Here is a 25458-nt window from a genome sequence, read left to right as displayed (position 1 = left end):
ATAATGGGGTTGGCAAGTCTTTTGGTATTTCCGGAGTAGCCTTAGGTAATCCCTCGGCCAGGAGGGGATACATACCATTCATAAGGGCATTTCTTTGTCTGTCTACTTGTTCTGATTTCACTCGTGTACCTTCTTCAATTAATAGATTTTCTCGGACTTTATTTGAATTCTCTTTACTCTTCCCTTCCTGTCTACGTGCTTTTTCTGTACGTCTATACGATTCTTTACGCCATAATTCAATGGCGTCTTTCTGTGATTGTCTAGCTTTCTTTTTCCATAATTCTTCCTCTACTTTCACGATGCACTCTGCATCCCAGGTCCCAGCTGCGGGCCACCTCTGACTTTCTGGTAATTCCTTGGTGTAGTCTACCCATAAATCAAGAAATAATATAGCGTCTAAGCCGTGTTTATGATACATGAAGTACCCTGGAGTGTCCCTAGGAGGAATAGGAACAGCTTCTTCGAGTACCCCTTTTCTAGTTGTGATCTGTCTTAATTTCGAAAAGAGCGGCATATTGAGAACTGATCTGATACTTGATCTTGAACAAATTTAATACAATAAACACGATAATGAACAGTCATTCATACCACAATATGCAGAACGTATTAACACATTTAACATTTAACATTTAAATGAGCAAACAATGATGATGACGATCTAAGGAAAACTTAATCACTAAACATAATACTCGGCATTATCTGAATTATTCTGAATTTATATACTTGATATACTAGATATACTGCTCAACAGTACAGATACACTGCTAAAACAGTGCAGACCGGATTTGTGTACCCAAACCCGTCTGGACCGGCACAACTTATGTGCACGCCAGAACGCCTCCCCAGTAATGGTACTCACCGGGTAGCTCGGAACGGAAGGCCTCGGAACGGAACTGAACTGAACTGGACCGGACTGGACTCGACTCGACAACTTCGGACACTTCTGAGCTTCGGAAACCTGGTGGGCCTCTGTATACCTCGGATCTTGCTCTCTCAGCTAGGCTCTGGTCGGGATACTTCGCACTTCTCACCGCCTCGTCTGGGTGTTGATCGCAGCCTCAGTCGCCCCCGCTTGACCGGAGGGAGCTACAGGAAATCCTGCTGGTACGCGTTGTTGTCCGTCCAGCTGTGGCAGGAGACCGGGCCTGCAACGCACCGCCGGCGCGTGAGATGAGAAAGTGTCCCTGTTCGGGCGCCATTCATGTGGTAAATAATTTAATTACCGGGACTTAATTTGATACAGAAACATAATAAAAATAGCTCAGTAAATAAGAGGCAGAATCCGTGGTATTAGAGGTTCGGAATGGGCTTTACTCCAATGGACGATTCGAATCGGTTGCTCCAAGTTCCATCACCACGAAGGTTCAGGAAGTGAAGTACATACATTATTGATAATTAATCACTTTTATACAATAGGCATTACAGTGAAGCAAATGCAAGAGGCGTAACAATTGATAGCAAAGATAACATTTCACATGCGTAGCTGAAGGAGGCGTAATTGGGAGTAACAAGGAAACGTCATTGGTTGTGATGTCACATATGGGTGGACCTATGAAATAATTTCGCAATGTCAGCAGAAATACTTGGCAGAGATGCGCGCGCAGCAGCATGACGTATGATTGACGTGCGACTAGGGGGTGAAGGGGACTTGACATTTAGCTCTACATGTGGCGACAGAAGTCTGGAGGGTCAAGTCAACCTAATCCCCAAATCATATCTAACATCCTATGTTTAAAGAACTATGTGATCCAAAAGAGAGGTCTCTTAGAGTAGAATCTTATTCTATACTGACTATACTGACTGTTAATGCGTGTACAAGCGTCTAAGTGTCTACACTAGATGCGAGGGTAGGAATCTTCCATAGTAACAGGGCTATGAATTACTTGCATAAAGACAGAGAAACCGGGCCTTTGCTTGGTAGCTGGAAGAATGTTTACTTAAACTACTAGACAGGAATGCATTGGGCAGGGAGCGGAGCAGATAATTTCGAAGGTGAAATACAGTTTCTTGGCAGGCAACAGGCTGATGTCAGGCTTCGTGAGCTGCGCAGGGAATGAGACAAAGTTCATGGTCACAGATGCAGGCTCAGACTGGAGCTTCAGAGGCAGAAAAAAAGAAAAGCTTGATGACAGAATCAGGGCCTACTTGCCTGGACTGTAAAATGGCATAAGTGAACCATATAAAGCCGGTGGCCTTTCATACTTAGGAATGGAATATCCAGTCTATTCATGGCGGATCTGAAAGAGGACATGTTAACGGTGGACGCACATATATTTGCGTCTTCATAACTGGAACTGGAGGGAACATACATGTACTTGTGATTCATACATGAAACCGTTGGGGTCCAAGATAGGGGACATAACTGATCAGAAAAATCCATATTTCCACACCATGAGTGCATGACTAACAAGTTTTGCATTTATAGAAGCCTCCATTTGTTTTGAGCCATGAAGTTTTCTCAATTGTTTCCGGACTGGTGTTAACCAATCAGTCTTTCATGGACGGGGCCTTGCTAAAAGTAATAGAGGCACTCCGAGGCAGGGTAGGACCTATGACTGGATCGCTCAGAATTGTGGGCCAATTGCGGTTAATGATTCTCTACAGATCCGAATGTTGTTTGCTGTATCCAGTTATAATTCTGAAAGGGCTTGGTTGAATGGTTAACCGGTCAACAGTTTCTGACCTAGTGGGTGTTTCTGTGTGTGCTAATGGTTTATAGGTATCGAGGAGTTCTTGCCTGCTAAACCTCATGGATTTAGCCAAGGCGCTATCAATGATGTGTTCTGAATACCCCCTTTCCAGGAACCTACATTTACTGGCCTGTTGAGCTAACTTCAAATCTTGTACACTGCTGCACACCTTCCTTAGACGGAGCATCTGCCCGTACGGAATGCTTGTTATTAAATGCGCTGGGTGGGCGCTGCCTGCGTGTAGAATTGTATTACCAGCAGTGTTTTTCCTAAATAGCCTTGTCTCCATCCTATTGCTGCTAATAAACACTTCTGTGTCCAAAAATGAAACAGCGCACTGGCTAATAGTTGCAGTGAATTGCAGATTTAACTCATTAGCATTGATTTCAATGACAAATGCCTCAGCCTGTTCCTTGGTTCTCCTCCACACAACAAATAGGTCGCCGATGTAGCGCAACCAAACTATCACGTTCTCATCAAAGACAGCCTTATGTTGGACTTTGAGGACCAGTTCCTCCCAAGCACCCATATGTAAACAGGCATAGCTCGGGGAGAAACTGGCCCCCATTGCCACGCCTTGTAATTGTTGATAAAGCAAATGGATATACATAAAGATGTTGTTATGTAGACAGTGTTCCAACATTTGAAGTAACATTTCGCTGTGATCCTTAAATTGCTCAGACCTTTGAGACAGATAATACCGCACTGCAGACAGCCCATCTGTGTGTTTGATGCTTGTGTAGAGCGATACGACATCAAGGGCCAGCATCCAGTAGCCCTCCACCCAGGTGACCTGCTGTAGTTTCAATAAAAAATTACCTGTATCTTGTACATAAGAATCTAAAGCTCTCACATAACTTTGTAAAAAGTAGTCATGAATGAATGAAATTCAATTATTTGTCGAATCCTACACCTTTTTGTAACGTAAATGCCTCAACCCCACTGAAAGTGTTTACAGGAAACCAAGAAAGACACTTCTCTGAGTTAAGGTCTAGTTTAATGTCACATTTGGGATAATTCAGCTTTGCAAAGTTTCCTATGAAGGTGAAATGGAAAAAAAAACCTTTTTGAGAAAGTGTAAGAGGGATATATATATATATATATATATATATATATATATATATATATATATGTATATATATATATATATATATATCATCATCATCATCATCATAAGCTTTTATTCGATATGCAAGATATCTTGTAAGCACATTAAAAAATACAATTATTACAATGTACACAAAGAAACAAAAGCTACAAGAAGCCAGTATGAAATTCATAAAAAGATAAAAGGACATGAAGTGCCCGTTAATAAATTAGCTAAAAAGGAATTAAACAGCTACTGACAATCTCTTACAACGAATATATATATATATAAATTCACTTAAAAAACCATAGGTTTCACACGTTATAGTTAGCTGGACATTTCCCTCGTAAAAAACCAATGAAATTCCCCCGTTATAGTTAGTGCAGGCAACTATAACTCCCGCGACCGCAATCCTCTGCTGATGACGTCAGATATTACATCACTGTATTTAGACACCTATTTACCCATGTCTTCTTCCATTAATCTTTAGCTATACATATATTACAAATATTTATTTTTCAGAAAGACACATATGTAATCAGTGATGTAATATCTGACGTCATCAGCAGAGGATTGCGGTCGCGTGAGTTATAGTTGCCTGCACTAACTATAACGGGGGAATTTCATTGGTTTTTTACGAGGGAAATGTCCAGCTAACTATAACATGTGTGAAACCTATGGTTTTTTAAGTGAATTTGCAAGGTTTTTTAAATGCTAATTCCTAACTATAACGTGTGTGAAACCTATGGTTTTTTAAGTGAATTTGTACGGTTTTTTTAAATGCTAAGTTATGTATTTATTAATATTTTTTTTTGCAGGTTTTTCACCGTGCGCGCGCGCGCTGTGGGCACTCAGTGCGCTTCGCGCACCGAGCGCCCACGGTGCGTTGTGCGTGCCGTGCACGCACGGTGCGCGCACCCCGCGCTTTTTCATCAAAAAAATAAATGTTTTTTTCGCCCTTGGGGGTCCTTCAGTGACCCCCTGACAAAGGCTAGGGGGTCAGGAACTGTCCATCCTGCCCCCTTTTCACGTTCTCCACCTTTGTTTTTCACTGCCTCAGACTGCGAGAGACAAAATGGCGGCCGACATTTCCTGATTTCGACCGATTCGAATGTTTACTGACATCTAACAACCAATCAGAATTGCGCTCGCGCACGGTGCGCGCTTATAGATATATATGTACATTTAACTGAAATTTTCTCAGGAACTACTGAACAGATTAACTCCAGATATTCAAAAGGCACACCCCTGACCTGAGGACTACCTCTCTGCCAAATTTCAAGTAATTCTGTTCAGCCGTTCGGGCTGTACCTTGGACTAAAGGTCCCTATGGAAAAATGCATGGGGAAAACGCGTTTTGAGACCCCCCTTTTTTCTCGGCCCCCGCTTGACTAATCACCCCGAGACTTTCAGGGTCGGAGCATAGCGCCCCACCTATTTTGAAAAATTCGCGAGGATTCGTCAACCGGCGCCAAAGTTATTCAAAATAGAATTTTCAGATTTCCTATGGAAACACGGTCCTAACTATAACTATATATATATATATATATATATATATATATATATATATATATATATATATATATAGACACACACATACATAAATATACACACATATATCTCTACAGCAGCCTAGGGGGGGATAGAATGCTTGTATTTTAACAATTTAAAAAAAAAAATCCTGACGAAGTCCGAATCACGACTTTACACCAAATCTGCAACATCTCTTAATTCTTGGGATACATTTATTTCAAATTAGTTTCCCCAGTGCAACATGGTACTAAAAGTTAATTCCCCTTTTAAATCGCCAAGCTAGGCAACTATTAGAAACTTGTCAATCCAAGAATTGGCTAGATGATTGCCCATAGGGCAAAACAATATATAGATCTCTTTTTAATACACATAACGAAACTCATCTTAAACTTCAGTTTAGAAATTACTAGGCCACTACATTCCTATGATGTGCACAGAATAAGCATAGCTTGTTCTGTGTTTTTTTTTTACTTCGTTTTTTTTAACGGCTAGGCAGAGTAAATTTGAAAAAACAGTAAGCCTTTGATAAATTTGGACTCTGAAACGTTGGCATCCCCACAGTTTTACGGCAAGTAAAGGCAACGTTAAAGTAGATCAGCAGCATGCACTGTGGTCTTTTACCAGACACGTGGTCCCTTATGGAACAAGGGTAACAGCGTTGCCTTTAAATTAACATGCAATATTAGAAAATACATTTTAAAACACGCACACAAATCTTACAGTTCTGTTGTTGGTATTTTAAGATTCTAGAGGATGAAGAGATGTTAAAGGCATGGACTATAAACATAGTATAATCCCCCCTTAATTTGCTCCAAATTCACGTACACCTGAGAAAACGTGACTTTTATATCAATACGCGTAACCGTCCAGAAGTAGAAACTTATTCACAGTTCAATGGAGAACCCTGTGGCGAACAAGTTTGCCTTTGGCAGTAAAGAAAGTTGCATGCTGGTACTGTGCAAACCCATGTCACCTTAGGAGCCAGCTGCTTCGTGAATATTAATGAGGGGCCTGTAGCACACAGCGCTAAAGATTCCTCCCTGTACCATTGAAGGCCAGTAAGTCAAAGGAGGATGCAGAGAGGAAGGTGAGGAACCATCTCAATAAAGAGAGGGGCCACAACACCAAAGCACGCTTAGTGCTAGAATTTCGCTAGTGCACAATTTTGTGCAGATCTATCATCGCAAAAGATGGACACCTGTTACATTTTAGATGTACATCTTTGCTTGCCCGCACACACATGATCCATCTGTCATCTTTGAAACGCTAAAAGAAGAGCAGGGAAAGTTACACACACCTGCGAGTCTCAAACTTTGGAGCACTCTGCGCCCTTGCTGTTAATGAATTCAAGTGTATGAATGAGCGCCACAAGGCTTCCTAAAACTGAACTGCTGAAATGGCCTTTTGACTGATAGTACAGGGGGAGCGATCGACGAATGGCAGATAGGGAGTGTTGCAGTCAGAGTCAAGGCTTCAAGAATACATAGTAGCAAGCAGATCAGGTATATACATCAATTATTTACTTAAGATACAGCATACAATCTCAGTGTTTCCATTCGCTCCCCTTCCCTCAACTGTCCTCCTCCGTCTGCATTTATCCCTTACTTTCTGCCCCTTGATACCACTCTTCCCTCATGTAGTTCCCTTCACTGGTGGTGGTGTTCTTGATCAGCTAGAGCGCTGACCAGCAAGACTTGTGCCCTTCAGCGCTCTCCATTACAGCGAGATTACCTTTTCTTCATACTGGATTCGAAGCTTCCTTGCACTACTCTGAACCCATGTGAGTAAAATGTGCAACCAACAGGGTAAAACTATTAACTCATCATCACTGATGTTTTCTATGCACAACCACAGAAGCGGAATCCCAGAACACTTTTTCCCCCCCAAAGAGGTCTTCCGTTCCAAAAAAAGAATTCCGCTTGCCAATTTAATTTAGCAAATTGCCAGTCACCTTTCGTAATTCGGCTTTTAAAAACTAAAATAACGACAGAAGAGGGGTTAGATAAGCAGAAGCAATGAAGACAAATTTGACAGTCTATTTAAAGCAACATATTGGTTCCAAGTCCCAAACTGTGCTGTAGTGCCAAAAACCAGTTCATTTTGATAGCTGTGTTCAAGGAATGGATATTGCCAACTCCTTATACTCCTTCTTATTTCATAATAGGTGAGGCCAACTGTTTTGTTTAGGAATTTAATGAAGAGTCCCATGAAGTGAATGAGAAGCCAGGACAACAATTGCTGAATATCAGAAAAATAACACATCATCTCCCATTCTCCACAGTCTAACCCTTAACAATACTTTACCAATTAATACGTATTTTTTAGTACTGTAATAGCTGAATAACGTGACCTACATCTCCCCCCCCCCCCCCCCCATTGACAAAAATCAACAACTTTACCATGAATTAGGATAATTTACTTAATGTAAAAATATAAACTAAGGGTGGCTGACCATCAGACATGTCAGTCACTTCACTGTACATGTGGGACCTAGCACACAGCACAAGGACTCTGCCTTGAGAGATTTGGGAGTGCAATTCCATTCCGTTTAAAATCGACTAGCCAGTTCTTGGTAGTTAATTCCAAGGAGGTGGCTGATAATAAAAGGTTGAGTTTCGTGGAGAGCTACAACATACAGCCTTCAATGGCTGTCAGACACTCCGAGATGGACAATCGCATATTATTTTGTAACTTTCAACCTTTAAAGACTTGGGGGAACCAAACATGACACACCAATGAGGGAAAATGGCCAAGAGGTTCGTAAAGATTAAGCTTGCCTGGGAGTCTACAAAATGGGAATCAGAGATCTTCATAACTCCTATTTCCAGGATGTGAATAGATGGGATAGCAACTTGCGCGGTTTTCTGTCTGTCCCCATGGTAGATCCAAGTTGCAACACTCAGGCAAACTCTATGGTCTTCACAAGCAATATCCTACATGGTTTAACTTTCAATATGCAGCTGCACACATACAACACTGATGGATACTTGGGTATGGGACTTTGAACATAATGCCATCTGTAGTGAACAGCTCCTCCAGTTCTTCATTTTTTTTGCCTTCATCTACATATAAACTGTTTTGTGGTTGAGAGTGCATGGTGAGTGTTTTCTCTACTTTTTGATGGCTCGATTTGTATTTTGTATTTCTCATTCGGAAGAGTGCTTAAAGGCATGTAATGTTGTATTTTGGGGTTTGTGCCCTTTTTTATCCATCTTGCAGGTCAGCTCCGCCACACTGGAGATGAGGGGAGGCTCTCTTTCTGGAGAGTTGACGTACCTCAGACTCTCGATGGGAGACCCTCCCACTGAAAGCAGTTGGAATTCGTCCCTGACTGCACATGCTATTTTGCATATTGAAGTGGCATAGAGCTAATCCTCTCCACTGAAAGCGAGTAGGTACCAAAAAGGTAACCCACAGTAAAGCATGGCTATAACATCTGTGTGAAATTAAAACGTCCCAGCTGCTAATTTGAGAAGTTGAGCTGTGTTTTAGAATCATGGGGCAAGCTGGTGGAGCCTAGCGCAGGAGATAAGAGTTGTCACTTTTGTCCGACTCCAATTTGTCTTTGCGCTGTAATTTAATACAGATACATAACGCAGGGCTGTGCTGGTATAGCACATAACTTTCACTCTCTCTTTTGGGATTGTTCTGAGTCTCTTCACGTTTTCTTCCTCTTGCAGGTCAGTGAGGCCAGCTGTGTTTTCCACAGACATTCTCTCCTACCCACAGAGGCAGAGTGCCAGCTGAGCTCCAATTGGAGGGCCGGCCCATAACCTTGGGAAACCACCCCACCTTCAATCCTATTTAACCCCTCACCTCAGTCCATCCAGCTCGGGCATCCAGGGTAAGAGCGAAGAGGTTTGGGACGTTTTCTAATGTCCTCAAATCTTTTTGGGCCGGTTGTGCCTGGAAAAGATCTTGGGCCTAAAGTCTGCTATCCCCCTCTGCCTCACACGCTTTTGAGTGTCTCCAATGAGCTGGTGCTTGGTTGCTCCTGGTTGGACTCAATATAGCACTACATTTGTGCATTAACAACGCCTTCAGTGGGTGAGTCCTCTGTTGCTCCTGGGTGGACTTTATATAGCACTTCCTTGGTAATTTTAACTGTGCCTCAAATGGTTCTTTGATATTGCAAAGTGGACTCCAAAAAACACTAGTGGACCAACTGATGCACATCAACAGGTTCTACATTTGACACTGTCCACCATGAAGTTGGTAAGCAACTGCATATGCAACAGTATATATTCTCTACTCGGCTACACCCCATGCTTATGCACAGCAACCACTGGCACATCATGCTTTCACCACGCTGTTCAAACCTTACCCAACATGTCCCATGAAGACCAAACTACAAATGCCCCTTTCCCAACTATGCAGTCTGAGGGGCTCTCTGGAACACGAAACAAACTGGAGAGCTTCACACCCTTGACTAGGTGTGAAGTATTACATAAATAATGCCACTATACCAACCAGTGATGTGGACCTTTTGGGAGTATGGAAAGCTATATAAAAAGCAATACACTACAAAATCATTTAATACCCACTATTGTGTTGAAAGTAATTTACGGCAGTGTCCCCCACTACCTACCAAACCTAATTCAACAGCGCACTTCTCCTTGGTCATTAAGATCAGTCAGCCTCCATCAGTAGCTGCACCCTGACACAGTAACGCATCCTTCCCCACAGTTCATCACGTTTCAAACTTTCGAGTTATGCAGTCCACCTCTAGAAAGTTATCTTCAAACAGTTCAGACTTCCTGATTTCAATGGAGAGCTTAAATAAAACTTACTTTGAGTTTGAAAGCAGTCACTTGATCCCTCAAAGCCTGCTCTACTAAGTCTAAAAAAAGTATCACTCATCAAAGCTAAATCTACCATCACTCTGAGAGAACTGTATTGTGTATTGTTTGTAAACATAACATTGCTCATGTATAGTTAAAGTTCTCTATTCAATATGATTTGTAAATGCAAATGGCCCGTTTGTGTTCCTATTACTCAACCTCATGGCACTATTCATTTTAAACACCAACTCCGTACAGTGCATGTGTACAGACTCGTTACTATGTAAAGCACTTCCATTCAAACAACTTTACAACTGATTGAATATAAAACATATGTCTTTTCCTTCGACACAACAGAATTAAAAAAAAATTTAGAAGTATTAAAATAGAACACCAAGCTGGTCTCCAGCTGGCAGGGAAGCCGGGAGAATGGAAAAACATGAGAAACGGTGGATAAGATGCTCAGCTATCACCTAGGTAGGCCTGTCCCACATGTAGGTCTGCTCTGGAGTCTGAGTCTAGGAAGAAATTCCTGGAAAAAGTCAAGACCTATCTCCATGTGGCCAGTCTGCAAATTTCATTAACAGCAACATTTTGAATGAGAGAGAAAAAGCACCTACTTTACTTTCAGCCAAATGGGCTCACAGTCTATCTGGAAGGACCACCTGGACCATGTGATACATGTGCCTATGTATGGCTGTGGTAAGGCATGGCAGTATCCATCTTGGTATGTACCATTTTTCACTAGTTCAACCGATTTGCATTTTCAGCCTCACAACTGTTGTCAATGTAATAGAAAGGAATATGCTACTTACCAGTATGCATCTGTTCTTGGCATGTAGAGCTGCAGAGTCACACACTGAGGATAAGATCGCCATCTGGTGTTGGGCTCGGATGATTGCAGGTTGTTGTTGTCTTCGGAAGAAGCCTTTGGTCACGAGGTTGGTGACTCCTCCCCTGGACAACAGTGCGCATGGGCATCCACTCCATCGTCAGATTGTTTTTCGCCATGATGGGAAAAGATGGAGTGTATAGAAATGAAAGGAAGGATGTCCATGTGTAATGTCTAAGTAAGACGGATGCTGGAAACAGATACAGGTCCCGGGGAGGCGGGCGTGTGTGACTCTGCAGCTCTACATGCCAAGAACAGATGCATACTGGTAAGTAGCATATTCCGTTCGAGGCATATGAGCTGCAGATCACACACTGAGGATAGATTATACAGCAGTGCTTCCCCTTTAGCGGTGGTCGCCTGTATCCGTTGCAGCAGCTTGAAATAAAGTTTTTAGGACAGCCTGGCCCACGGAGGCCTGTTGTTTGGCCTGCACATCAACACAATAGTGTTTAGTGAAGGTATGCGTGGTAGACCACGTGGCTGCCTTGCAAATGTCTTCTAAGGGAATGTTACCTAAGAAGGCCATAGAAGCCCCTATTTTACGCGTGGAGTGCGCCCTAGGGGGAACTGTAAGTGTACGTTTAGCCTTGAGGTAGCATATTTGGATGCATTTAACTATCCACCGGGCTATACCTGATTTGGAGATTGGGTTGCCTTTATGTGGTGGTGCGAAAGCAACAAAGAGTTGTTTTGTCTTTCGAAAGGGTTTTGTCCTGTCGATGTAATAAAGCAAGGCTCTTTTGACATCTAAGGTATGTAGGGCCCTTTCAGCTACGGAGTCTGGGTTTGGGAAAAAGACCGGTAGCTCTACTGATTGGTTAAGGTGGAAAGGGGAAATCACTTTTGGAAGAAATTTAGGGTTTGTCCTAAGAACCACTTTGTTACGGTGTAGTTGTAAGAAAGGTTCCTCTAGTGTAAGGGCTTGTATTTCACTTACTCTGCGTAGGGAAGTGATTGCGATAAGGAAAGCTACCTTCCATGTTAGGAATTGTAATTCACATTTGTGCATAGGTTCAAATGGGGGACCCATGAGTCTTGTTAGAACCACATTGAGATTCCACACTGGTGCAGGTGGCAATCTTGGGGGAAGGATTCTTTTGAGACCTTCCATAAACGCTTTGATGGCTGGTACCTTAAAAAGGGACAGGTGTTGCCTATTTTGCAAGTAGGCTGCCAAGGCTGCTAGGTGTAAACGTATAGAGGAATACGCTAGATTGCATCTTTGCAAGTGTAGTAGATAGCAAATGATGTTTTGGATGGAAGCGTCCAATGGATGTATGTCATTATTAGCGCAGTAGATGGCAAATCGTTTCCATTTAGCGGCATAACACGCTCTAGTAGTAGGGCGTCTGGCTTCCTTTATGATATTCATACAGTCTGGAGGGAGATTGAGGTAACCGAACTCTAAGACCTCAGGAGCCAGATCGCTAGGTTCAGTGTTTGAGGATCTGGGTGTCTGATTTCTCCATGGTTCTGGGTTAATAGATCCGGGGAGAGGCGTAGCCTTTGATGTGGAACTAAGGATAGTTCTAGAAGCGTGGTGAACCACGGTTGACGTGCCCAAGTGGGAGCCACTAGTATTAGTGTTAGTGACTGTTGTTTCAGTTTGCGTACCACAAATGGAACTAGTGGGAGAGGCGGAAAGGCGTACGCAAATCTGCCTGACCAGTTCATCCATAGGGCATTGCCCTTGGACTGTGGGTGTGGAAACCTGGCGGCGAAGGTTGGGCATTTTGTGTTTTCGGGAGTGGCGAACAGGTCTATGTCTGGTTGTCCCCACTTTTGGAAGAAGGGGAGTAGAACCTTGGGGTGTAGTTCCCATTCGTGGATCTGCTGTGTGTGGCGACTTAGGAGGTCGGCCACTTGATTGTGGATCCCTGGGAGATGTTCTGCTAATAGATAGATGTTTTGGGGAATTGCCCATCTCCAGATTTGCTGTGCCAGTTGGGACAGTTGGGGAGAGTGTGTCCCTCCCTGTTTCTGTATGTAATACATTGTCGTCATGTTGTCTGTGCGTAGGAGGACAGTTTTGTTCTTTAGGTGAACTTGAAAGGATTTTAGTGCTAGGAACACTGCTAAGAGTTCCAGGTGGTTGATGTGGAGCAGTTTTTGTTGACTGGTCCATCTGCCCTGAGTGGTATGGTGAAGGAGGTGGGCTCCCCACCCCGTGAGAGATGCGTCGGTAGTTAGCACAACTTGTGGAAGAGGCTCTAAGAACGGTCGCCCTTTGGACAGGTTGATGGTGTTCCACCATTTGAGTGAGCGAAGTGAGCGACTGTCCACCAACACCAGATCGGTAAGTTGTCCGTGAGCTTGGTTCCATTGTTGTGCTAAACATTCCTGTAAGGGACGCATTTGAAGTCGTGCGTGTGGGACTATGGAGATGCATGACGCCATCATGCCTAGGAGTTGCATGAACACTCTTGCTGGAAGAGATGGATGAGTTTGAAACTGAGAGATGAGATTTTGTATACTGGCTATCCTGGCAGTGCTGGGATAAGCAATGGCCTTGGATGTATCTATGGTTGCTCCTAGATACTGATGTAAGTGGGAGGGTTGTAGGTGGGATTTGGGGTAGTTGATAGTGAATCCCAAATCGTGGAGAGTTTGAATCGTGCGATGAGTGTGGAGAACGCATTTTTGGTATGTATTGGCTTTTATGAGCCAATCGTCCAGATAGGGGAAGACATGGATCTGTTGTCTTCTGAGATGCGCTGCCACGACTGCTAAGCACTTGGTGAACACTCTGGGTGCTGTTGTTACTCCGAATGGGAGAACTGTAAATTGATAGTGTTGCCCATCTACCACAAATCGTAGATATTTTCTGTGAGCGGGATGCATAGGGATGTGAAAGTATGCGTCCTTGAGGTCTAATGTGGCAAGGAAGTCTCCCTGTTGTAGGAGTGGGAGGACTTGTTGGAGAGTGGTCATATGAAAATGATCCGAATGTATATACTGGTTTAGTAGTCTGAGGTCCAGTATGGGCCTTAGTGTTTTGTCCTTCTTGGGAATGAGGAAGTATAGAGAATATACCCCTTTTCCCTGATGTTGAAGGGGGACTGGTTCTATCGCATGTTTTTGTAACAGGGATTGAACTTCTTGTTTGAGGAGAGAGAGATGATGTGAGGACATTGGGCGTTGTTTGGGTGGTATGTTTGGGGGGGATTGTATGAGTTCGAGGCAGTAGCCAGACTGGATAATTTGTCTTACCCATCTGTCTGTGGTGATGGAAGTCCAGACAGGTAGGAATTGTTGGAGTCGCCCCCCGACCGGAGTGGAATGGTCCGGGGGGAGTGGTGGCAAGTCACTGTTTGGTGGCTGGGGAGGTGCGGGTGTTGTTGTTATTGCCCCGCCCTCGGCCTTTGTTATTGTTTCCCCTATAACCTCCCCGGAAATAACCTCTGTTAGGGGATGTTTGTCCAGAATTTTTAAAGGTGGACGTGGTCTCAGTTGATGTGTTTTTGGAGCCTCCTCTATAAAAGGAGCGACGAAAGGAACCCCGGTTTTGAGGAGACTGCAGTGCTCCCATAGACTTGGCAGTTTCATTATCCTTCTTCATTTTTTCTAATGCAGTATCTACTGCAGGGCCAAATAACTGCTCTTGGTTGAAAGGTTGAGCCAGAATTGCGGTTTGAACTTCCGGTTTAAAACCGGAAATACGGAGCCAGGCATGTCGTCTGAGTAAGACGCTAGTATTGACCGCCCTAGAAGCGGTGTCTGCTGCATCTAAGGCGCATTTAATGGAGGCATTAGATATTAATTTGCCTTCTTGAATGAGGTCAGTGGCCTGGGACTTAAAGGGTTCAGGCAGATGTTGCATAAGGTCCTCAAGTTGGTCATAATGTGCCCTGTCATACCGAGCTAACAGGGCCTGGGTATTGGCAATACGCCAGTGGTTCGCCGCCTGTGCGGCGACTCGTTTGCCTGAGGCCTCTAAAAGCTTAGACTCCTTGTCTGGGGGGGGCGTTTCTCCAGTTGTCTGTGAGTTAACGCGCTTCCTGGCATTTGATACGACCAAGGAGTCTAAAGGGAGCTGGGCTTTAATGTATGCAGGGTCCTGCGGGGCTGGTCGGTACTTTTTTTCGATGCGGGGGTTGAGAACCCTCGCTCGAACAGGGTCTTTAAAGACGTCAGTGGCATGCTTTATAACCCCTTTAATCATGGGAAGTATATGAACAGTTTTTTGTGACTGCTCAAAGGTATCGAGGAGAAAATCCTCCTCAAGGGGGTCCGTGTGCATAGTGACACCATGGAACGTTGCTGCCCTATTTATTAGTTGGCCAAACCCTAGGTGGTCATCAGGAGGGGAGGGCTTGGAGGGGTAGGTAGTGGGGTCAGGCATGTCAGGCATTGGATAAGACCAGTCATCTACCGGTGCTGTGTCTGGAAAGGTAAACGGGTCGGTTGGATCAACAGGATCATTAAATAAATCAGGGTCCGCCCCTCCCCCCAAGTCATCATTATCATCCTGTGGAGGAGGTGAATGATAGGGAGGTGGTAAAGGTAAAGGTAAAGGAGAAGCAGGAGGAGGAGGGGGGGACGGGTTAGAAGGTAAAACAGGAGAAGAAGGACGAAGTGGTGAAGTGGCACAGTCCTTTTTTCGTATGGGAGCTGGGGGAGGTGTAGTGTCCAGCTTCCGTTTTTTATATGGGATGGCAGTCACATGTCCAGTGTTAGGATTGATGTAGATCCGCTTTTGAGTAGGATCTGGTCGAAAAAGTTCATCTGGCTCCGAAGGTGGTGGCGGCGACGCCCGCTTCGGGTCTTTATGAGCTGTTTTTGGTGTGGACGTAGTTTTCGGTGCCGATGACGTTTTCGGTGCCGAAGAATGTTTCAGTTCCGATGGATTTTTCGGAGTCGATGGAGTTTTCGGTGCCGATGTATGTTTTGGTGCCGATGTATGTTTCGGTGCCGAGAGACTTTTAGGCATCGATGTCGAAGAACGTTTCGGCGCCGGTGGAGACTTCGGTGCCGAGGAACGTTTCAGTGCCGAAGGAGATTTCGGTGTCGAAGCCTGTTTCGGTGCCAATAGTGGGTTTTTCGGTGCCGAGGGTGTTAAAGGCACAATCACATGAGGTTTGCTCGAGCCCGAGCCACCTACAGGCTTAGATGTCTTCGGAGCCGGGCCCGAGGGCGGGGCTTCTGAAGAGGATTTCCGGTCGCGACTGGGCCCAGCTGGCGGAGTCTTGACCACTGTCTTTTTGGATGGGGCAGGGGCAGGGGGGGTGGTACTCACACGCTGCCCTGGAGTGATGAGGTCATCGGAATCGTCGGCCTCGGACACGATCTCGAGATCTTCGGTGTCGTCTTCGGGAACATCTTGAGCAAAGATGTCCTCCGGTTCTGGAGCTGGTTTGGCCATAATATGGCGTCGAGCTCTTCGGTCCCGGAGGGTCTTCTTCGAACGGAAAACGGCACAAGCTGGACAGGTGGACTCGTTGTGTTCCGGCGACAGGCAGAGGTTACAAACCTCGTGGTGGTCACTGTGGGGGAACTTCGCTCCACACTGGGGGCATTTTTTGAAGGGTGTCCTGTCCATCAGCCGCTTCCGGAACTGGTCCGAGTTGATTTCGAGTCGATGGAATGAAGATTAAAGAGTTAAATTGATTGCTAGAAGTTTTCTGCTGGAGCGGAAAAAAGTTCATCCGAACCCAATGGCGGAAAAAAACAATCTGACGATGGAGTGGATGCCCATGCGCACTGTTGTCCAGGGGAGGAGTCACCAACCTCGTGACCAAAGGCTTCTTCCGAAGACAACAACAACCTGCAATCATCCGAGCCCAACACCAGATGGCGATCTTATCCTCAGTGTGTGATCTGCAGCTCATATGCCTCGAACATGTCTTTAAATATCAGGAATGTGAAGTGATTTCTGTGCATAAGATGACGAGTTATGGAAAAATTATGGTAACAAAAGGGTTTGGTCTGTATGAAAGTTGGGCTTACCATTAAAAAAAACCCACCAAGACAAGGGAGTGGTAAGGGAAACCCTACTGCTGTGACATACGTACTCTGGTTACCACAGGGCTTGTATTAAACTCACCATTATGACCAATATAATGTGAAATAAGGTTCATTTCCAAAATGTATGTGAAGGCAGATTAAACAGCTGCTGCAGCGCAAGTTCACGGCTGCCCTGTGGGCAGAACTTTCTACATGATAGGGAGCACTTTTTCTGTTAGCACCCGGCGCACATGCTTAAAGGTGTGCCATGGCACAAACAGGAAAAGTGCGCCCTATCTATAATAGGGGTTTGAGAATCAGCTGAGTTCTGGCAGAAGCATTTTACATTGCTGTTTATTCTGTGATGGGCTACTGCACAGCTCCTGGGATATGGAGGGGAGGAAAAGTATGGGAAAGAAGAGGACTGTTGGCCCTCTGCACACTAACCTTGTAGAGGCCGTTGGTCCCGAATGGTCTGTTACAAAGGCCCTATTTGATGATACCAGTGGTTAGGGTCAAAAGCCATGTCTGGGGGCAGGGGCATTATCTTGACTCAGGCGGAAATATTGCAAATATGCTGATACATTTGTGCTTGGCTGCTGCATGGCTTTTGGGTCTGTTGTCTTTTGAACAGAACAGGCAGGTGCCGTTCCAAACAGCATTGAGACCGAGTGTTTGTCCTGTGACAGGGTGGCGCAGGCTACATTGTGGCCAACATGAGTTTTGTGAGTCCGTGTAATCTTTCTCTTGTGGTCATACAGTGCCCAAGGAAGAAAATGGTGGAAGAGAAGGTGGATGGCCTCGTCACCCGCAGGGAGACACTAGAGAGAATAGCCCCTTAGTGTTTCCGCACCGCCCAGAGTAGTATTTTTTCTGTGGCCTCCTGGCCTGGAAGCAAGCCACGGTGAGTGCGAGATCTCACCTCCCCTGTGACCCCTGCATGATGTCACTTTCGGGAGGGAAGCAGGGTATTTAGCTGGGCGCCACACCTGGATATTCCTCTTTTGGTGGCCAGCAGCAGAGGAATTTGCCACCCACCCACCCACCCAGCAAGAACATGAGAACTAAGAAGAGCAGCCAATCGATGTACAGCGTCGCAAGCGGAGTTACAGGGTGATCCTAATGCAAAATGCGATGAATACTCCATCAGGAGGAGATGGGGCTGCTAAATATGAGATCCTCAGGCCATAGGGGGCCATGAGTAGAACACGACGGCTACCCCTTCATCCCGTAAGGGACAGTTGGTATCCTGACAGCTGGGGGTTGGCCTTAACTCACTCCGTGGTGGCACGGGTGCAGCAACCATTAAAAATCATTGGGCAGCAGCCCCAATGCGAAATATACAACACCGGATGAATAATAAGATGGCAATGTAATGCCCGGTGGCTGGCGAGTGTTTCAGCGGTAAGTCCAAAATGGAGCTGCACTCGTATGATCACCCGTAAGTTAACCCTACCTTTGAACTGCATACCAGAATATGAATAAACTTGCAACCGTTTTTTTCACAAAGTGTGTGGCCTTTTTTTGTTTATGATGTAATTGTATTTTGTCACAAGAGTATGTGGGTAGACATGTCAGATGACAGAAGGGCTAGGGGTGGAAACGCTAAGGCAAAACCAATTCTAAACTGTTAACAGTGTTGTTTGGTGAAAATTATCTTGGCTTGTGCAGCAAGAAAAGTAAGGCATAAAGTGGTAGGAGATATACTGAGGACTAAAAACTGATCTGGACAAGTACTGCAACTCTATTGCACAAATCTAAATATTTTGCACCTTTAATGCTGGGTGATTGCCATTTTCGTCAATCATGCTCCTACCTGTTGAGGACTTGAAAGTACAAGGTAAAGGAGACAGACTATGCAGCAACTAGTATGCGTGTTATAGTTATCAAGACCGGTCAATGAAATGGGAGATCATGGCAAGAAGGCATAAACTGGGGTAATTTAAACAATTGGGGATAGTTATCATAAAGAATCAAATGAAGAAATGAGGCAGTCATTCGATGCAAAGAAGCCTGAAGCGATCTAAAAACAAAAATGACTAACATGGCTTAAGGCTCAGGGGCAAATATTAGATGTGAATGGGGCGCAAGATAGGGGCATGCTTAGAAGCTATGCTGGAGAGGGTCAATTTGAAGAATGGGAGAGCGTCACTAGAAAGAGAAGCTTTATTTGCTTGATGCGAAATTTCTGTAGTGATTTGGCGCATGCAAAGGCTACAGGTATCCTTAAGAAATAGTGAGATACTTTCAAACAAAATTTGGGAATACTCACATTACTTAATAGTACTAAAGAGATCATTAGGTTTGAGTATTGCCTCTTTCGGCTTGAAGCAGAGGGTGTGTGTGTATGAGGTGTACGGCTTATCCCTCCATGGACCACATACACAGAAGTAATTGTGAGGTTGGTCCCCAGGAGATTCCAGAATTTCCATCACATCCACTGTATGTGGGACAGTTTACCTGAAGTACGGGTGTTCAAGATCAAATAAGGTTGTAAAGCAGAGATAGATGCATTCATATATTGCTGTATAAATTACTTTTGTGCTACCAAAACCCAAACGAAATAATGAAAAAACGACACTAAGTCTACAGAATTTACCTTCATTAGTAAAACCATACCTCAACATTATTTGGCCAGAGCTAAAGACTTTGAGGCCACCTCCTGAAACAATGGAGTTCTTCTGTCCTTAGCAGTTACACAAAAAATAAGCAGGAACGTTTTCACCCACACCCCCTTGCGAGTCTCGACAGTTGTCATAACATACATAACCTTAGAGATTTACATTACCCAGGGAATGTAGCAGCAGTTCAGATACCTACAGTTGTCTAAAAAAACGGGAGTTTTTTGAGAAAGGGTAGGAAAACAGCGCTCTTCATTGCCGTTTGCCGTCTGTTCTTGTTGCAGCTGTTCCACGCCAACAACTGTGCCAGGTTCGTGTGCAGACGAGAGCGGCTGAATAAATGTACTGCGCCACAAAAGGGTGTACGATACTTCAGAAGGTGCTACGGTTTGTTCACTCTGTGAGAACGCAAATAAACATCTCAACGGGACAAACACCTGACTTCTCTGGGATATTTGTCTAAACCTTTTACTGGCTGCTGTTCCTACTCGGGTTTACAATGGCGGCGTAGCTTACAAAGTGTGCAAGAAACATGTCTCTGGCACTACAGATAGGCTCAGGACGCAAGATGCTCTTCAGAGTTCACTCTGGCGGTATAAATTTAGCAGAGGGACCCTGCAGACACAAGCACGCTGACCTCCAACCTCCCTTGTATCCAAGCATGTCGTTGAAATCATCGGGTTTCTCTTTGGCAATGCAATAGTCATTTGGTACCATTAACATTACTTAGTGGTCGGCATTCCTACTCTAACAAGTTCCTGCAGCCCGCCAGAGCATCCCTCCATCAGGCGTTAACCTGAATTTACAAGATTTAATCATAAGTGCGCAGAGGCACGCAGAAAAATATAAAAGGTTTATGTTTTACTCAATACAAAATGCACGCAGAAAAATATAAAAGGTTTATGTTTTACTCAATACAAAATGGAGAAAGGTAAAAAAAAAAACAAAAAAAAACACACTTCACATTTCACCACAATAATTGCGCTCTCTACTTTCCATGCAAAAAGCAAAGTAAAAATAGTTGTCTCCAATGTCTTTCAGTGCAACATAATAATAATGCTCGTATTTTGTCGCGTGAAAATCAATTATGCTATATTCTCGATGTTATAAAGAAATAAATATAAAAACAGCCAGATTAACGCAAAATTACTAACTAAAACTAACACAAACCCAAACCCAATGAATTACACCTATCACAAATAACCTAGACACTGGTATGGTTACCAAATGACACAGTAACCGAGGACACAATGCTAAAGTTGTCGGCTTTTCTTTAATACAGAGCAGCGCAGCTGTCAATTGTGCAGCAGGTGCAGTGGCACCGAGGCCCAGAGCTGTAAGAGAATGACTGCACCTGAACTGTGGCTATTTTGTACTATCCACCCTGGTGGCGCGGAGCTTGCATTAGGGCCCACGGATGATTTGCAACACCACTACCGACACTTCATTATTTTCAGGTAAATTAATTCTATTAGATCAAATGTACAGAACCAGGACTGCAACTCCCAACATGCATTAGACTGTTAAATGAAAAACCCTGGAGTGAAGTCCTGCGTCCATAGTCACGGAGTTATCTGGTAACTTCTGACTGGACAAACTGTCAAATGTGTGCACATCTGAATCTAGCTTTCAGCCGCTATACTCTGTTAAACATGCATAAAGCTGCACATTCACACCGTTAAACGTGCTCGGACAGCACTGTTCGCAAAACAATGTTTGTTGAACCTCCTCATGGTCAGGTACAACCTAATATTGGTAACAAATGTCACCCGCCACACAACTGAACAAACAAGAGGTAGGCACACAAGTTTCTCAAACTTCTCCACACAGTGAAGTAGGCACTCTAAACAAAAGCACGTATTTATTATTCGCTACTTCACACAGCGTGGGTGGACGGTACGAACAAAAAAGTACGTAGCAAAAAATAGCAGCATCAAACCTGTAGTTGCTGGAAAGCCTTAAGTCTCTTCTTGAACCTAGAGGGCAAGACAAAATCACAGCCCCGGGCCAGTAACGCCAACTCCTTCCTGAGATCCGGATCCTGCCGCAAAGAGATCTCCTTGATCCTCATGCTTTCAGATTTCATATAAAATGTCCTCTGGTGCACCGACGGGTCTGAGCGCCGAGTCCCAGAGATCCCCCGGGCCGGCCTATTATCACACGGCGCCCACTTCACTCGCGGCAGCAGCTGCGCCTCAGCTCCGAGGTATTCCGAGGGCCGGCTCAACTCCGGACTGTTGTTCCATTCATTGGAGGGAACTTGGCAGGGAGCAGAGAGACAGCCTGTAAAGTCACTTTGGGGTCTGCCCTTCGCGGCGCACGTTCCTGAGAGGAAACACGACGCTATGTAAAGAAACAAACTTTGCTGCAAAGCGGTGCCAACTTGGAAAACAGAAAGCCACCGCTCTGAACGATTGAGTGCTAAATACTGAAGCCCAACAGGGCACACACAACACTCTAGCCTGCCGCACACAACACTAGCACACAGGCTACTGGGAGCAGGGACGCAGTAAACTACAATGACCCTCTTTCTAGATGGTCAATGGGCCCTCTGTCAGAATAACAAAGAAAGAAACCAACAAAGACCTTTAGGGTTTCTGATCACACGATTGGTCCACAGTGATGTGTCAGAAATGCGATAAGAGAACTTTAGCCAACCTAATTTGTTAAAACGTCATCAACAATGCAAGGGCTCAAACTCTCAATTGCTGCCAAATTATTACCAACATGCCACCATTTTCCACATATCATTGTTATCAGGAGTGTTGGTCCAAGTGGCTCAACTTAAATGAAAAAGGACTACAACTGCTAGATTTCAACACATACAATATGATATTTAACATCAGGACTATCTGTCACGGGCATAGTTGAGTAAAATATATGGTACCGCCAGTTCAAACTGCCATCGTTGCCTCTGCCCTTGGGCAGACATCAAGCACATGTTCTGGAATGTGTCCGACACAAGCGATATTTGCACCATATTGTCATCATCTGTCACCAGCCACCAGGAGGTTTATAGTCTAGAACACTGCATACTGGGCCTCTACAAGTGCCCCAAGTCTGGTAAGGTTGCAGACAGTTTTTTAGACCTCGCCGTCTTACTGGCTAGATACTCAAGTCACTATGAGATGGAGAACCTCATCCTTACCTGGTGTGTCTCAATAGCACTTGTTAGAATCGGCGGTCTCTGGTTGGCGCAGGTATGCACTTGCGACAAGCAGGGACCCTCTCCTCTAAGTCAGGGCAAAGGATTACTCTCAGACAATAACCCCTGCTCACCCTTTAGGTAGTGTGGGGCGAGCAGTCAGGCTAAACTCTAGAGTGCATGAGGTTAAGCATTTAGGGCGTCCCACAACAATCACCAACCCACCACACAGAGACACCAGACTGTACTTATGAAAATAAAGCTTCTTTATATAGACTTTTCAAGCGGCTTTAAGTACAAGCTTAAGAGTTCAAACACAGTTCCAGTTACTTGCAATACGGTCCCAATTTGCTCTCTTGAGGCCACAGTTCTTTAACAAGGCAAGGTTTGGGTGCAGTCTGCACCTTTTGGGGGTCCGTGCGCGTAGAGGCCGTACGAGCCGTACAGTGGATGGTACGCGTCGTACCGGGACGTACGGTCTTCAGGACGATCCCTTCGATGGTCTACGCTTCCCGCGTGGGTCAGCGTACGGGGACGATGGCGTACAGGGTAGTACGGGCCGTACCGTGGAGGGTACGCGTCGTACCGGGGCGTTCGAGGCGCACAATACCTTGTATCTTGATGGCGAGTTTGGGGCGGCCTCGGCAGTCGTACGAGGGGCGTCCCACGCCGCGGTGCAGTCCCGTTAGGCAGAGGACAACGATGCTTTGTGGGGCGCCTCGGGACTTCGAGGCTCGTCGCGATGTTGGGGGAAGGAGGGGCTGCTCGGGGGTGAATTCAGCGGCGCGGCGCTGCAGGCGTTGTCCAGAAGCGGCGACCTTGGGTGTCGTCGGTCCTTGCGGTGGTCTCTACGGCTCGGGGGCCACAGAGGCTCGTGGCTCAGATCGGACAATCCTTCCTTACGGTGCGAGCTCCGGCTCGAGGAGGCAGCAGCTTACGTTGTTCAGGCTAGGCGGGGCAGGCCGTCACGGTGCTCACAGCAGCACAGTCGTGCAGGGGTCGCGTTGCTCAGCGGGATGGGGGAACACAGGTTCTCAGAGTGCGGGACAGGTTCCCCGTTGCAATCAGGTCTCTGGAGTCAGCGTTTGAAGGGCAATTCACCGGCAGCAGCTTCCTTTCTTCCAGGGAGGGGTAGCGCCCACTGTTCCTGGGGCGCAGTTCAGGGGGCAAGTTCACAAGCAAGCCCTTGGAGATTGTTCATAAACACAAGCTGAAAATAAAGTCTTTCTCAGTCTTTTCCTCTCCTTCTTGCAGCAAGGCACCCACCACTGGCCAGTCTCTCAGGCTAGAGACAGTAGCCCTCCATGCAGCTTTCCCAGGTCCTTCTCGTCGGGCAGAGGTTCCTCTTGGCATAAACAGGATCTGATTTCTTAGGAGCAGGGCTCCTTCTTTTATACACAGTTTCTTTTGTTCTTTGTGGCCAGGGGGCCTGTGCCTGGCTCAGTCCGGTTTTGGAGCACTTTGTTGTGGTGACTCTGCTCTTTCCTTTCAGTGCACAGGGCAGAGACATCAGCCGCTCCACAGGGGGCGGAGCCAGCATTGTGGTGGCAGAGCACAGGTCTATTCAGAGTCAAGGTGTACTCCTCCCACCCATCCTGGTGTAATCTCTCTACCCACCACCTGGCAGCCAGCCTGTCTCCTGGAATTCCCCAGCCCTGCCCCTCACTGAAACTAGGCAGCACACACACACACACAGCAGAGGCGGACTTAAATGGTTAGGCAAGTAAATGCTAACTTTCTAAAAGTAGTATTTACAAACACAGGATATTAAAATAAACTTTACTAAAATAAGTATTTTATTATTCTGAGTTCAGGCATACTAAACTTGACTTTCTACCATGCTCTATGAGTCCGCTGGGATTATAGAGTGTAATAATTCCAGCAGCCCATTCTGGCCTACGGAGAGCAGGTAGCCTTTCAATAGTAAAAAACGAAAATGGCTGTGAGTCACTATTAGGACATGCCACACACATCAGGGTATGCCCTACCTTATGCTTACCATGCACCCTGCCCTTGGGCCTACCATAGGGGTGACTAATATGTAGTTAAGGGTAGGTTTAGGGACTGGCAAGTAGGTGGACTTGCGCAGTCAGCATGAGTATACCAGACTGTACGCAGGTTCTGCAATGGCAGACCTTAGACACATTTTACTAGGCCGCTTCTGTGGGTGGCACAACCAGTGCTGCAAGCCCACCAGCCGCATTTAAATTTACAAGCCCTGGCACTCCTGGTGCACTTTACTAGGGGCTGATAGTAAACCAAATAAGCCAAACATGGACACCAATCAATGTATACACTTTTCATAGGGAGCACTTGCACTGTGGCACTGGTTGGCAGTGGCACAGTGCCCTGAGCAGCTAACACCAACAAAACACATGAGGCACATCAGCAAAAAGTGGAAGGGAAACTCACGCCAAGGTGCCAGGTCTAACAGCACTCTACTGTATTACTGTGGGCCGAAGTCGATTCTGTCTCTCAGAGGAGAAAGGAGGCCACGTGTCTGCGAAAACGGCTTATTGCCAGATTGAGGGTTAATTTGTTATTGCTCTTCTCTGTTAAAAATGGCATTAAAGACGATACCAGAACCTTCCCCCCTAATACATACAGACGTCTACCGATTTACTTATGCCAGGTGTTCATATTAAAAAACTGCCGGACACCACACAATTTATACTGTCTCCCTCCCTTAGTTCCTAAATGTCTAATGCAATCACAAATGTCCCTTTCCTAGCCACAATTTGAGTACATCTCACAGCTTCACGT

The 25458-nt window shown here is 45.3% G+C and overlaps 1 protein-coding gene across 2 annotated transcripts in view; it reads right to left on the bottom strand.

Annotated features, from left to right (window-relative positions):
* The window catches only part of LOC146805565 (serine/threonine-protein phosphatase 2A regulatory subunit B'' subunit beta-like), a 369793-nt gene that overhangs the window by 234833 nt on the left and 109502 nt on the right, over positions 1 to 25458 (bottom strand). The window contains exon 1 of one of the 2 annotated variants that reach the window (XM_085622842.1): positions 21490 to 21806. The exons of the other annotated variant lie outside the window; for it this stretch is intronic. Coding sequence (XP_085478968.1) covers positions 21490 to 21636 — 147 coding nt within the window. The 5' untranslated portion in view covers positions 21637 to 21806. Of the gene's footprint in view, positions 1 to 21489; positions 21807 to 25458 lie in introns of those variants that run through there. 2 annotated transcript variants of the gene reach the window in all.

This window comes from Triturus cristatus, chromosome 8 (genome assembly GCF_964204655.1).
Source record: "Triturus cristatus chromosome 8, aTriCri1.1, whole genome shotgun sequence".
Taxonomy (NCBI): Eukaryota; Metazoa; Chordata; class Amphibia; order Caudata; family Salamandridae; genus Triturus; species Triturus cristatus.
The sequence above is the reverse complement of the archived record's forward strand: the minus strand, read 5'-3'. Positions and strand labels throughout refer to the sequence as shown.